Source organism: Heloderma suspectum, chromosome 2 (assembly GCF_057233095.1).
Source record: "Heloderma suspectum isolate Gila_16-S chromosome 2, 16-S_ref, whole genome shotgun sequence".
NCBI lineage: Eukaryota > Metazoa > Chordata > Lepidosauria > Squamata > Helodermatidae > Heloderma > Heloderma suspectum.
This window is the reverse complement of record NC_139459.1, coordinates 273,230,495-273,245,250: the sequence shown is the minus strand read 5'-3', so window position 1 is coordinate 273,245,250 and position 14,756 is coordinate 273,230,495. Positions and strand designations below refer to the sequence as shown.

At 44.1% G+C, this 14,756-nt stretch overlaps 1 protein-coding gene across 1 annotated transcript in view; it reads right to left on the bottom strand.

The window, feature by feature from the left end:
* ITK (IL2 inducible T cell kinase) overlaps positions 1-14,756 on the bottom strand; it is a 48,687-nt gene that overhangs the window by 18,756 nt on the left and 15,175 nt on the right. Inside the window, 3 exon segments of the mRNA XM_084839251.1 lie at positions 1,062-1,190; positions 3,714-3,795; positions 4,638-4,742. Of these exon segments, the coding sequence (XP_084695377.1) occupies positions 1,062-1,190; positions 3,714-3,795; positions 4,638-4,742 (316 nt within the window).

Genomic DNA, 14,756 nt, shown 5'->3' with positions numbered 1-14,756 from the left:
AGTTTGAGAAAGGGAGGAATGATAATGGTTACTTTACCACATTGGCAGATACTGCAGGCAACTAGTTCTCAATGTGATTAGAGCTACTATGCAGTAAAGTTTTGTTGCCATCATGCATCACTTGAATCCATCCCAAGTAGATCTGCAAGTTCTGATTGTGAAACTCATTATATTGTGAGTTCACAAAACATGTGCTGTTTTATTTAGATATGCACTGCTGTTGCATACGGTCACAAAACTCCTGCCCCCCAGCAATACAAATCAATATCAATCTAACATCATCCAGATTACAACTGAATGCAAAGCAATAACTAAAAGTGCAAGCAGAGCAGATAACTCAAGGTAAGCCTAGGTGCACAGACATTGGGTTGGATCCAGACTTAGTCATACTTTGAGTAGACTCACTGAAATAAATGGGACTTAAGTTAGTCATGACTAAAGTCCCATTGGTGTCAATGGGTCTACTCAAAGGATGACGAAATCTGGATCATACTCTGATTGCGAAGTCACATGTATAACACACATCTGTGCAGTATATTATTGAGGAATTAAGCATGTAGAAACAATTGCCAGTTTTACAGATGGGCAGCACTGAGACTGAGAATCTCTAGTCCCAGTGCCAATTAAGAAATCCACGCTAGAGGTTTAAACTGTATGCTGAGTAGATCACAGCGCAAGTCAGCCAAATCACAAACCACAGTCAAGTCACAATATTAAGCATTAGGGCAGGGGAGGGCAGCTTCAGATGTTTGTCCTGCAGCTCCCATCAACCTTTACCACTGGCTGTAGTGGCTAGGGCTGATGGGCATTGTAAGCCAAAACATCTGGAAGGCCTATCCCCACATTACGGAATTTAGACAGAAGGCTATTACTGAACTTTCCCCCCACTTTTCAGGGAAGAAACTGAATTAATATTTAGAGATGTCCTAGGACATCTACTACCAGAGGTGACTAGGGCCTTGTTTGGCATCTCATCTAAAAGAGAGCATCTTATACCAGGCTAAATCGTTCATTAAGTACTGATTCAAAGGGGATTAGGACATACAGAATTAATTACATACCAGTCTTGGCTGGAACATATTCTACGCAGCCTGTTGCCAGCTTTTCTGCCTGAGAACAACATCTCCATCTTCCATCCATCCAAAAATTTGGGTGAAACTTTGTCACCAAATTGTTGTTGTTCCTAGTTTCTGAAACAGTTAGATGGAAAAATTAAAACTGTGTCAAATATCCATCGTTATGATAGGGTCAACAACTTTTACAGTTAGGCAAAGTTATGGTGAAAAACACTATTACAGACCCTCCCAATAGAAACTGCCAATGACTGGGAATTGGATGGAGAAAGTATGATAGGAGGATGTGTTCCACTTAGCAGGACCTCTACATGCAGAACTGCACACCTGGTCCATATCTCTCCCTCTCCCATAATAGTAGAACCCAGGGTCACCCAATGAAGCTGAGTCATGGAAGGTAGAGGATAGATAAGAGGAAGTACTTCTTCACACAGCGTAGCACATGGGTAAACTATGGAATTTGCTAGCAGAAGAGGTAGTGATGGCCGCCAACTTAGACAGCTGAACTAAAAGGGAATGTATTATTATTATTTACATCTCTATTACCCCCCACCAATAGTTAGAGCTCTCTGGGTGGTTTACAAAAGATTAAAGCTTTAAAAATACAATATAAGCATAATATAAAAACCACCTAGACAAATTCTTGGAGGATAAGGCTATCAATGGCTACTAGTCATGGTAGCAATATATTTGTCCGGTGGTCACCACTGCCGCCTTCTGAAATCCTCAGGTAGCCAGAATCAACACGCAGACAATAGGGCTCTTTTCCAAGGCTTTATTCCCATTCAGCCTAATGATGCTTAGAGATGCTAATTGCTTGATCCTACGAATGAGACCTAAGAGAGCTGCCTACTCGGGGGTTCTAAACTTAGGAATCAGTTGATCTCCGTTTGGAGGGGAAGGCGGGAAACCTCTGTACTTATGGGCTTGGAGGAGAGAGTCCACACTTTTCCCATGGGGCATCGAAGCGCCACTGTTGCCGTCACGCCAAGCGGGCTGAGCACCTCCTCTCAGCGCCCACCATCTCGCGCTTGAGGGTGTGCCGGTGCCTAGCGTCCAAAAACCGCTGTTGCGCCTCCCTCTCCCTGCCAGGGTCACTATCACTCTCAGGAATGTGTACCAGGAAGGGCTCTCCCCCTGGCTGAACCTCTGAACAGCACGCGGGTTCCTCTCCTGCGGTTTCTATCTCTTCCTCAGAATCAGAACTGCTTTGGGGCTCTCTGGGCTCTGATCCAACCCTGACAATATTGCCTCCAGCATCAGAGGCAGTGTGCCTCTGTATACCGGTTCCTGAGAAATATGAGTAGGAAGCTGCTATTCACTCATGTCCTGTGTGGGCTTCCCATGGGTGGCTGGTGGTTGGAACAGAATGCATGACCAGATAGGCCTTTGGCCTGATCTAGGGCTCTTCTTGTGTTCTTATGTTCGTAAGATTGTTACGAACACATCATTGTGTGGTTTTCTTTGAGCTGTTATTGGAAGTGGCCAGATGAGATAGATGTGATAGTTTATCTGTTATGGCTAAATTAAGTTTCCAAGAGAAGCATAACTGAATAATAGAATACGTAAGTGCCATTCTGGCTATCACACAGAATGATGCAATAGACTAAGGAGGTAAAATTCCAGAACGCACCGCTCTAGAATGGGTTATATTTTTTAATGTGGCCTTTTGTCCGAATTCCCTTGCATGTAGTACATTGTTTATTACTGATTTATTGTATTATAGTGTTTTTTAAAAAGCCCCCTTCAATCATATTCCCATCACATGGAGGAGGAAAAAAAGGAAAGGTTCCTCCTGTGCAAGCACCAGGTCATTACTGACCCCTAGAGGGACGCCGCTCGTTCTGGCGTTTTCATGGCAGACTGTAGCAGGGTGGTTTGCCATTGCCTTCCCCAGTCGTGACTACCTTTCCCCCAGCAAGCTGGGTACTCATTTTACTGAACTCGGAAGGATGGAAGGCTGAGTCGACCTGAGCCGGCTACCCGAGACCCGGCTTCCGCTGGGATCGAACTCAGGTCGTGGGGAGAGTTTAAGTTGCAATACTGCCACCTACCACTCTGCGCCACATGAGGCTCTATACACATGGAGGAGAGGACAGTGGTAATTATTTCCTGCTGATGTGCTAATTTGCTACATAGAGGAACTTTTGTTTTTTACATTCAAAAATATGACCCCTCGCCTGCAATTTGAAGTGATACAGTCCAGAATTCTACCACCTCATGTTTCTGTTCACAGGTGACACAAAAATAGAATGAAGACTGAAATGTAAATTCACCTTTCTGCATGGCCATCAACCCATTTAAAATATGTTACCAGGATATTTAAGGCTGCATTTCTGTCTTTCATACATGCATACCAAGAGCAGGAGAGGGGCCAAGAAGCCCTTTAACAGGGCAATCCTATGCACGCCTATGGGGACGTAGGTCCCATGGAGTTCTATGGGACTTACTCCCTGAGGAAGTGTGCATCGGATTTCACCCTAAGTGGCATATATGAAATCAGGTGATGCGAGTTTTGACCCATGAAAGCTTTGACAACACTATACTTGTTAGTTTTTAAGGTGCCATAAGTATCTTTTCGTTTTTCCACCGATCTTGGAATTATGTATTGACCTGAGAGATTAGACTGTGATCGATTACCTTCTTTCAGAGTCAACACCCATTTCTGGCAGCTCGCTTGGCTGGGAGCGAACACATACAGCACATAGCTGTCATGAAAAATCTATGGCAGAAAAAAGTGGTTAAAATAAATTCAGGCCAAACAGGAGTTGCTCATTTCCTATGCAGATTATCTGTTGCATTGCTAGAAATCAAAATCTGATTTGGGTATACTGCCTGAAGTATATATAAACAATCCAGTTCATTGCCCAGTTACCCCCAGTTCCATGACTTGACTAAGGAAGTTTGCTTATATTTCCTTGTTTTGCAAAAGCTATTCTGCTTATGCATGGGAAGGACAGGGACCTCTGAAGAGCACAAAAGGCCCATACCCTTACTGCTGAAATTTCTGCTCACTAAAATACTGCCTAGCCCTATACAGTTTCAAGCTAATTTCCACAGAGAGGGCTAGAAACTTCTTGGTGTTGTGGTTTTGTTTTTTAAGAAAATCAAAACCAGCTGAGATTCCACAAGACATTCAGATCTGTGCTGTACAACATCGAGGGTCATCTGAGGCCCCAACTAAGGTGAAGTGGCGGCGTCTACTCTTCACACACAAAGGAGGGAGCATGGAAAAGAAGTTACACCCCTATATACACACGCACCTTACATCACTGCGCTATGCAGTTTCCCCCCACCTTGGCTTCAATTCTGGATGTTAATGGGCAGAAAGATGCATAAAATACATATGGATGGCCTACCATATCTCATTCTACACTCAATCCAGAATTAATATGTTAACAATATTATGTAATCTCTAAACAATATTTTAATATCTTAATGTTGATAATGTGCATATTATCAGTGTTAACTTATTGCTGTATATAGAAAAACTAGATATGCAATATATGGCCATGTTTAGGATAAGCATGGCTTACGTTGTTTATGAGACTGACGTTCACTTACCTGGAAGGGATATTTATAGTGACATGGAATAGTAATGTCACTTTTCACAATTTCTACGCATTTGATCTTGGACAGTTCAACAGAGCCCTTTAGAATTCTTTTTTTCTAAAAGATAAAAAACCACACACACATATAGAATCCAGTCAGAGGGCTTCTTCACATGGAGCTTTTATCCTGCTATTGAGATTGCTCACTCACAGAAGTTTGTGGACCCTTTAGATGATGTTGTGAAGCTCTGAGGCATCTCCTACACTAAATGACATCCCATTTTTAAATAGGTCGGAGATAATGAGCTATCAAATTACCCCGCTTGTATTATCCTTGCATTCCCTCCGTGAAAAAGGAAAAGCGGCAAGAAGAGGAGCTAGACCAATGAAACATCTAGAAGACTCAGATAAGGGGGAGAAGGAGGGGGAAAGGGGAGGGGGAGGGGGAAAAGGAAGCCCATATAAAGGGCTGCATTTGTGATCCTGCATTTAAACAGGGAAGCAGAAAGCCCGGTTTTAAATGCTGGATTTTAGGCTGGTGTAGAGATGCTCAGTGACTGTAATACGATTAAAGGATTATATAATGAAGTAGGTAGTGCCCGGTTTGCTGCTGACATTACAGGCCCAGGTCCTGGTCATGAAGCCTTTAGGTCTGAAAAGCACATTGGTTAGGCTAGGCAAAGCCATATAGGGGTGCAATCCCATGCATGTTTTGATAGACAAAAGTCCTATAACTTGCCTGGGGCATGCTGGGAGTTGTAGGACTTCTGTATGTCTAAACATGCATAGGATTTAACCCTAAGGCATGTTACAATTTTTCAGTATGAAACAATTTAAAGGAGAGAATAGGAAGAGAGAAAGAGAAAAAAAATCCATAGGAAATGTTTTATTAAACTTCTAAACATTCAGTTGCTTTATTTCCTGAGCAATACGGTGATTTCATTTCCCATTTTCCCATGTAGTTTCAATGAAACATCAAAGGATCAATTTGGAGTTATGAACGCTGGATCTATGAGGAAATGCATCCACGAATGAAAAAAGCGGAGCTGAAAAAAAATTGCTGCTATCTACTAGTGCCTCTGTCTGAATGCTTCTCAACACGGAAGTGATTTCCTGTTTTGAATCTTCTACAGATGAGATGAGGCACTGCTCATCATTCATTCCAGACAAATCATACAACCTGAGCTTTGGGCCTAGTTCTCACAAAGCCACAAACAGCAGGGGGGCAGTAAATTGGTTTCTGGGTTGTACCACACTTCGCAGGAGGTCACATGACCAGAGTGGCCACATCTCCTGTTTTACAGAGGTCCATCCTCTGTTTGAAGGTCTGTGTGTAGTTTAAAGATAAAGCACCATAAGAAGGGAGAGTGGCAGGGGCCTTAAAGTTGCCCATCAACAATTAGCATCCGGACAGTAGGCTGAGCAGACACACAGGTCACCTGGGGGGTGTCTCCATGAAAGATTTACTCTGGACTAGCTATGTTTGACGGTCGTTAGGGACACATGACATTGTGGCCATCCAGCAGCCATCCTGGAACTTATCAGGGAAAAAACAGATTTCCTCAGAGCTTAAAGTCTGATTCTTTTCCTTAAGTCAGGTTCTCCACAATATAGTTGTGTGTGCCCCAACCCCTGCATTCACCTTGGGTATGCTAGCCTTCCCCAGGAGTGTGCATTTCACTGTGACCTTTCACCAAGGGGTTTCCTGTCCCTGTGTTTCTAAGCACAACCCAATTAGTGTCTACTCAGAAGTAACTCCCATTATGGTCAATGAGGCTTGTCCCCTGAATGCGCTCACCAAAGATCCCCCTCAATTGAAATAATTCATTTTAAAGCACTAAATCCCTAAAAGCTGTAAAGCACTTTCCCCAAGCTGCAATTCTCCCTTGTGTGGTTTATTGCCTTCGGAAGTAACTAATACAGACTTTCGTTCCTGCGCAGCATTGGGCTAGAAAGGAGGCTGGTTTCCCCTCTCTTTGTTTCTCCTCCATTCCCAGCACAAACATACGTGTGTCTACTCAGAAGTAATTCCCATTGTGATCAATGAGGCTTGTTCCTGACATGCGTATGCCCAAACGTACTGAGATCCTCCCCATTAATCGAAATAATGCATGTAGAGAGCCTTAATATCAAAACTTAATATCAAAACCTCAATTGATTGCAGCAGGGCAGTGTGAACTAGGGATAGCGGAGAAATCCGCCACGGACTCCAATGAGGCCTTTAGAATCCAGCCCCCCCGGAGTCCATGGCGGAATGGACTACCCCCCCCGCCACCCCCTGAAATCTCCCCGGGACAGACCCTACCTGCTGCAGGCCAGTCTGGTCCGTCCCCTGCCATCCGCTGCTCCGGTCTGTGGCCGCAAATGACGTCCAGCATAGCGGATGCCATTTGCGTCCCTGCTTTAGCTGTGATAGGCTACGTAAATGTTTACGTAGCCTATCACGGCTAAAGCAGGGACGCAAATGGTGTCCCCTATGCTGGATGCCATTTGAGGCCGCAGCCCGGCAACAGATGGAAGTCCAGCTGGATGCCATTTGGCCCGCAGCTCTGCGGACTCGCTGCAGAGTGGAACCGGCCGGGGAGGATTCCGGGGGGAGGGACGGATTGCCTCCCCCCCCGGACGCCCCCCCGGAACCTAGAGGTAAGTATTTCGTACATCCCTAGTGTGAACACTGTGTTCCTATAATGATTGTTGCTGTAAGGAAGTAGGGAAGAGAGAGAGAAAGAGAGTGATTTCTGTCAATCAGGGGAGGAAACCTCCCCGGATTTTATCAAAGAAGAAAGGAGGGTAGAGCCTGGGGCGGGGGGAACTCTCTTATTGGTTGAGCAGCCCCTGCCCGTCAGATGAATTTATTCCAACCCCCCCACCCTCCCCGGAAGTATGTTCTGTGAAGCAGTTTTTACTGGTGCAATACACTTGCTCATGGACCCCTGTGCGGAGCAAAGCCGGTTCCTTGAACAATCCGGGTAAACCATGATTGGCTTCTCCTTCTGTCTCCTTCCGTTGTCATGAAGAAACCCCCCTGGTCCTCCCTACTATGGTGATAGATATTGTAGTTTTATTTAAATTACAGTAATTGTTTCTAAATTTAGATCTATACATATAAATTAGCATGTGCAAATTTTACGCAAATCTGTGGTCTCCTTTGTCCTCTTTTCTGGAGATGCATTTCTTCCTTTTTTGGCTACCCTCAATATGACTGAATGGCCTCCATAAATGGAAAAGGAAAAATTCTTCCACATAGCATGTCAGAAAGAAGGTAAGGTTAGAACTCCTCTCCGTGACATCTAGTCTTCTATGAGCAGGGGGAGCCTTTTGTACGGAGGATTGATTATTTATTTATTTATTTATTTATTTCTAACACTTTTGCTCCACTCTTCAGCCGAAAAAGGCTCCCAGAGTGGCTTACTAAGGTTAATATTAAGGGCTCCTTCACATGGAGCTTTTATCCTCCGATTGAGATTGCTCCTTCACGGAAGTTTGCGGGCCCTTTACACGATGCCGTGGCCCTCCTGCACTAAACGCCGTTTGTTCTGTTTTTAAATAGATCGCAGATACTGAGCTATCAAATTACTCCGTTGTGCTCCGCTTGCGTTTCCTCCGTCAAAAGAGTAAAAGTGGAAAGAAGGGGAGCGAGATCAGTGAAAGGTCATGGAAGACTCAGATACGGGGAGAAGGAGGCAGGCAGGGGAGCGCATGTAAAGGGAGTCAGTGGTGATCCTGCATTTAAAACGGAAGCAGAAAGCCCCATTTTAAATGCAGGATTTTGGGCTGGTGTAAAGATGCCCTAAGGTAGTCCTTGCCCCTAGGCTTACAGTCGAAAAGACACAATGCAAAAGGGAAAGGGATTGGGAGGGAGGAAGGGAACGAAGGCAAATACATTACTGGGCTAGGTTAGTCGGCCCCTTGCCCTAAAGCTCTTTGCGGGAGACTGGGAGTGCAGCCTCCCAGTGGCCCTTGATCCTCTGGCCAATGGATGAGGCCAGAGTCTGCTGACCCCGGGAACTGACCAGCTTCGCTTCCCCCTTGTTATGATGTTCTTCCCGGGAGGTGGGGGGGTGCAGCCCCCCAGTGGAGGCGGCATCACAGGATCTAAATCACAAGAGCCCCCGACCGCAGTCTAAAGCGGTACAGCCTCGAAATAGCTTTACCATCTCCTCTGCCATTTGTGAGCATTTGGCAAGGGTCTGTAAGAACCTCGTGGGCTGCAAAGGTGTTTAGAAAATCAAAATACTCTGACCAAGGGAAATGCCAGTAAAAAAAGAAAAAGAACTGGATGCTGTTTGTATCCTGTATTCTGTTATCACAGTCTGAGTCCATCTATAGATAATGGGGGGGGGGAATAGTTTCAAATATATAAATGGTCCTTAATTTCTACCTTGTACCTGATCTCCGTTTAGGCACAGGGGTAGTTGTGGGGAAAGCAGGAGGGCACAGCAACAGAGAAGCTCAGCCAAAACACAGCAATCAAGTGTGGAGTTAACACAGATTGTCCCCCAAATCAAGCGGCTTAAAATATTGTAATCAACGCATGTTTTTTTCTCATTAAAGTAAATGCATTTGCCAGTTTTCTGTGCTGACTGCTGGCATATAGCATTATGAGTGGTCTTCTGGGCTTTTATCATCTGATCTCTGTGAAGAGGACTGCCACTGTGCATGTGCTGGTTTATGGGAATACCTGGCCAGTGTCATGAACTTGACAAAGGAGTGTTAATAGACTGGGGTATTGAAATCATGCATCCCCTGAAGAGCTATTTGTTAAACAATTGCTTCTTGATACAGGACAAATCTGGATTGTTCTAGACAGGAAAAAATCAACCAGAGAAGAGGGGAGCTGGCATAGTCTACTCCCTGCTGTCGCTACAGATGATGTCATCTAGTACAGATGATGTCATCTACTCCCTGCTGTCGCTACAGATGATGTCATCTAGTACAGATGATGTCATCTACTCCCTGCTGTCGCTACAGATGATGTCATCTAGTCTGTGTCTCTGTGTGTGTTGGCAAAAGGAACAAAGGGGTCAGACTCCAGTTTTTGAGCAAGACTAGTGAGGAAGAGGGAGGCAGCTGAGTAGGCTCTGCGAACTCTGGGAAGTGGGTTTCGCAAGGGTGAGGAGCTGCTTTTCTCTGGAGACCTGATGTGGGACAGTAGATGTAGCCCTTTGTTGGGAGTGTTTAAGCTGTGTGGCTGCACCTATGCTCAGCCTGTATATTAGTGAATAAATACCTCAAAGTGCCATAAAGCTTCTAGTGATCTTTCAAAGGAAACCAAACCCAGGAAAGCACCCTACCCTAGAATTTCTTGCCTACGGAACAGTAGCTTATGCTGCTGCAACCAGAACAGCACTTGGTAAGGGCGCAATCCTATGCATGTTTAGATGGAAAACAGTCCTATAGCGCCTAGCATTGCTGGCTGGAGAATGCTGGGAATTGTAGGGCTTTTTTCTGCCTAAACATGTATAGGATTGCGCCCTAAATGGAGCAGTGCCATCCAATGCTGCCATACCTCCACTGCATTTAAGGCCTTGTTCTACCTGAGGTGGTGAACCTGTGCTGAATGCCCCTCCGTTAAAAAAAAAGCAAAAAAAGCACCATCCTCCCTGCACACAGAAAACTAGCATGTTAGGAAGAAATCTTGTATAGAACCTTCTCACTGACATGCTAGTTCCCTCTTTAAAGGGTTGTTTTTTTAAATGAAGGAGTGTTCAATCATAGACTCCAAAGAGGGACAGCCCCCTCTTTGGGGACCAAACTACACACGACACTAAACACATGACTGCAAACCATGTTTCTGTGGGTTTTAAAAAAAACAATCAAGGCCACAGTGTGTGGGGAAGTGATGCCTACCCTTTCCTCCCCTGCCATGATCTGGAAGAACATTGCTTCCCCAGTTGTGGGCGGTTTTTCTTGGGCTTGTAATAGCAGCCATTGTTGGAACTTTTTCCTATTTGTTTCCTGGGGCTAACAGCAGCTTGCATGTGTGTGGAGACATTATTTTCATTAGGACTGTAGTGGGGAAGAAAAGGATTAAAGTCCCTCCCGCGTGCACTGCAGTTCTGGCAAAAAATCCCCCCTCTGCATACCTGCTTTAATTTTTTAGAACACACGGTCATGGTTATGTTTAATGTGACATCTAAGCTGAACGTGACTTTAGACGGGGTTATTTCGCACTGCTATGATCTAAAAGCAGTGGTGCAGCTGGGGTTCGGCCTTGGGGCCAAAATCCAGAACCCCCCAGGGCCTCCTCAAATAATCATTCCCAGAACGGGCAGCAGAAGCAAGTCCATTTTATTCCTGCAGTGCTTTGGTGCTATGCTTAAAGACAGTTTAAAATCCAAAACTGCACATGCTCAGAGTTGTTGTTTTTTTAGTAAACCAAAGTAGGTTTTGCTGTTGTTCTAACTGTCAGAATAGTAACGTATCGGGATATAGGAGCAGTTGTAAAGCATGAAATGGTGGTTGTGGAGTGGGGGGCAGGGGTGGGGGGAGAAAAATTCTGGATGTGTGCTTCACAACTGAAGTAATGTACAAGGCCATCCAAAGGGGGTCTTTATAGGTTCAGGGTTTAAAATTACTTAGCTGCACCACTGCCTAAAAATGATCAGGAATGCAGATAGGTAGACCGTCAGAAGCTTTGTCCTCTCTCTGCCTCCAGCATCACCTCCAAGACACAAATATTCTGACACTGCTGCTTGTTAGCACAGAGATGTGTGTAGCTGGTGAGTGGCATTCTGCCAGCACAGTTGGCTAGTGCCCCATTCTATGTTTCTTTCAGACAGGAGTTAGCCATAGCTTTATGGGAAAGCTCACCTTCATTTTGATCAGAACTTGGTTTATCAGAACTAAGTTTCTTTTTTAAAAATAGTAATTATTTTAAGATGGCATTCATTCTTTTATTCTATCTGCTGTTCACTGCTCCAAAATCTTTGTATGTGGAGCTGTAGACAAATATTGTAAATAAAATAAATAATAAATACATTTCAACCCATTTTTTAAAATAGTACCAACAGGTTTTACTTTAGAAGGCAATAAGAATTCTATTTTTTTTTTTAAAAGCCTGTAAACCATGCACTATCTTTAAACTGGGCTGGAAAGAAAGGATAGTTTTGAATTTGTGATGCTCGGTTGCACTCTAAGCTATATCATTTTGCAAAATATGTTAGTTTAACATGGTCTCAGTAAACCTCAGTGATTTCTTTCCAGGATTCCAGCCCCAAAGAGGCCAGACAAGCAGAAACAAAACATATCAAGTGCCCACTGTTTTCTAGTGTGTGTCTATGTTATAATTACATTCACAACCTGTTTATTTTTTATGCTTTTCCCTTCAATTTAAAAATGACTTGCCGTAGACCAGAGCTTAATTTGTCTAAAAAAGAAAGAAATAAAAGATCTGGAATTCAAGCCGACTTGGGAGTCATTTCTGACCTGGGATTGTTTTCTTCTAATCGTTGATGCATGTGGGCTGGCTGTGACTACTTATTTGTAAGATGGGACACTTTCCACATGTACAGATACATTACACACCTCCATGAACATACTATCATTAATACATTTTGCGACACAAGGCTCTTGTGCTAGCTGAAGTCCCTTCTAGACAAATATATTCTGGGCTGGCTACTGTTATCCACACCCTAGTAGCAACATTCAGATTAGACTATAGTGATACAGTATATGTGGGGCTGCCGTTGACAAGACTACTTATTCAGTTGGTGCAAAATACAGCAATCAGAGTATTATCAGGTCATTCAGATCATAGCTGGCCAGTTTTAATACATCTTTACTGGTTTCCTGTTCATTTCCAGGCACAATTCAAATGGTTGTTTTAAACTTTTAAATTTGCATGTGGCTTGTGACTCAGGTACCTAAATTACCACTTCCTTCTGCATGAACTTACCTGTGCATTGAGTTTGGCATCAGAAGCCCTTCCTAGGTATCACTCGCAAAGTTGAGAAAGGACCTTTTCAGTGGTAGCACTTGAATTAGTCTCTCTAGGGCTGCTTGTCTGGAGCCTAGTGTGATAAGGGGCTTCTCCACAGCAGACTTTTTATCCTGCAACTTACTAGGGCTTCTGCTTCTGGATTCTTTACAGGATTAAGATCAGTTCCTTACACGGGCTGACACGGGCATTTTTTCCAGGACTTCCTTCGTCTGCAAGTTCTACATGTTTCATAATACAGCCACTAGATAGCACTGTGATATAACAGAGATATGGCAGAACTATGCAATTTCACATGGACATTAAAGGGGATTGATATTTATTACTGCATTATCCCCAATCTTTTAAAAACCAGGATATAGGTCAGAAAGTGCAGGAGATGCCGTGGAGGTTGACAACATCATGTAAAGGACCTGCAAACTTCCATGAGTGACCAATCACGAGCTTGCAATAAAAGCCTTGTGTAGAAATGCTCAAGTTTTCAACATTTTAAAAACAAAATTGTCCAGGTCTTAACTTAATTTAAGATTTTTGTTTTGCAGTATTTTTAGTGGTGCTCCATTCTTTGTAATGTTTTAAATCTGTTTTATTTATTTTTTATTGCATACTTGTGTACGGATCTTGAAAATCTAGATTTAGATATACGTAAAAATAAAGTCTGCACAGTCATTTCCCTCTCCACCGACATCTTTAATGCTCCTCCCTACCCCCATTCTATCACTTGCTATCCTCATTCCCCTCACATAACCTATCACAAATTCTCATAGTTGTATACAATGCAAAATACAGGAGAAAGAGCAAATATATTTAAGTGATGTTTAAGTGCTCGAATACAACAGCATAATGCAGTCAGACAAATGAGGGATATCATTTGTAATTAATGTCAGTCTTGCAGGACACATTGGTTTCTTACACTATGTCACTGACTTTACGTTCAGGCAAGCAACACTTGAGGGGTAGAGGAGGTGAGTTTATTGAACAGAATCAACTGTACACTTTGATGAGATTTCCTATTTTTCAAGCTTAGCAAACTCGGTGGTCTTCCTGTAAAGTTTATAGGAATAAAGGTTTACAGTGTAAACCAAAGGTGGGTAATCTTTTTGCCCCAAAGAGACGCATACAGTGATGGACAGGGGACCGGGGGCAGGGTGGAGCATGCTGCTGGTGGGCAGGGCCTGGAATCCCCCCACCATCATGCTCTCTCTCTCTGGCTGGATCTACACTTACCTCCTTTTTTTCGCTTCCAATGAGGTTTCACCGCCCGCCTTTCACACTATGCAGTAGCTGCCTCGAATTGGAACCGGAATTTCCCACTTCTGGGCTCCCGCTTTCAATACCCTAATATCCCGGTATTTCCCCTTAATGTGCTCTGATTTTCTGCCTTCGCTACCATATCTGGTCATAGGCCCCTCCCCCACCTGTCCATATACGGTGGTGTTTGTTTTTCCCTCCTGTCCAATCACAGCTTTCGATGGCCCTATGAGTTCTTCCGGCTACTGATCACATAGCTTCATCTGCAGCCCCTGTTTCCTCAGCAACAAGCAAAGGGCTGGATGTGGGTGCGCTTGTCTGATCTCGGAAGCTAAGCAAGGTCGGTCCCGGTCAGTGCTTGGATGGGAGACTGCCTGGGAATCAGGCTTCCTGCACTGAGCAGGGGGTTGTTGTATCCCTTCAAATGAGATTAAGCTTTACCCCCTCCTATCCCCCACTCAGGATGTCTTTTTTTAAATTAAGGCATTATCCTCGCAGAATCGGGGCTTCTCCGCAATGTTTTTTTTTTCTAATTGAGGCATGATCTTTGAAGCTTCCAAGCTTTGAAGCTTCACAACTTTGAAGCTTATGCCTGAATTAGGAAAAAAAAATTGCGGAGAAGCCCCGATTCTGCGAGGATAACGCCTGAATTTTTTAAAAAAACATCTGGAGCGGGGGATAGGAGGAGGTAAAACTTAAGTCTCATTTGAAGGGATACAACAACCCCCTGCTCAATGCAGGAAGCCTGATTCCCAGGCAGTCGCCCATCCAACTACTGACCAGGGCCGACCCCGCTTAGCATCCGAGATCAGACACGCACGAGCAGGAAAACAGCGGGAAAACAGCATAGCGCTCAAGTGTGAACCGAGCTCGCGCATTCGATGAAGCACTGCAATGGGGAAAATGGGTGAGTGTGAATAATCACGTTTTAATGGAGAGCGT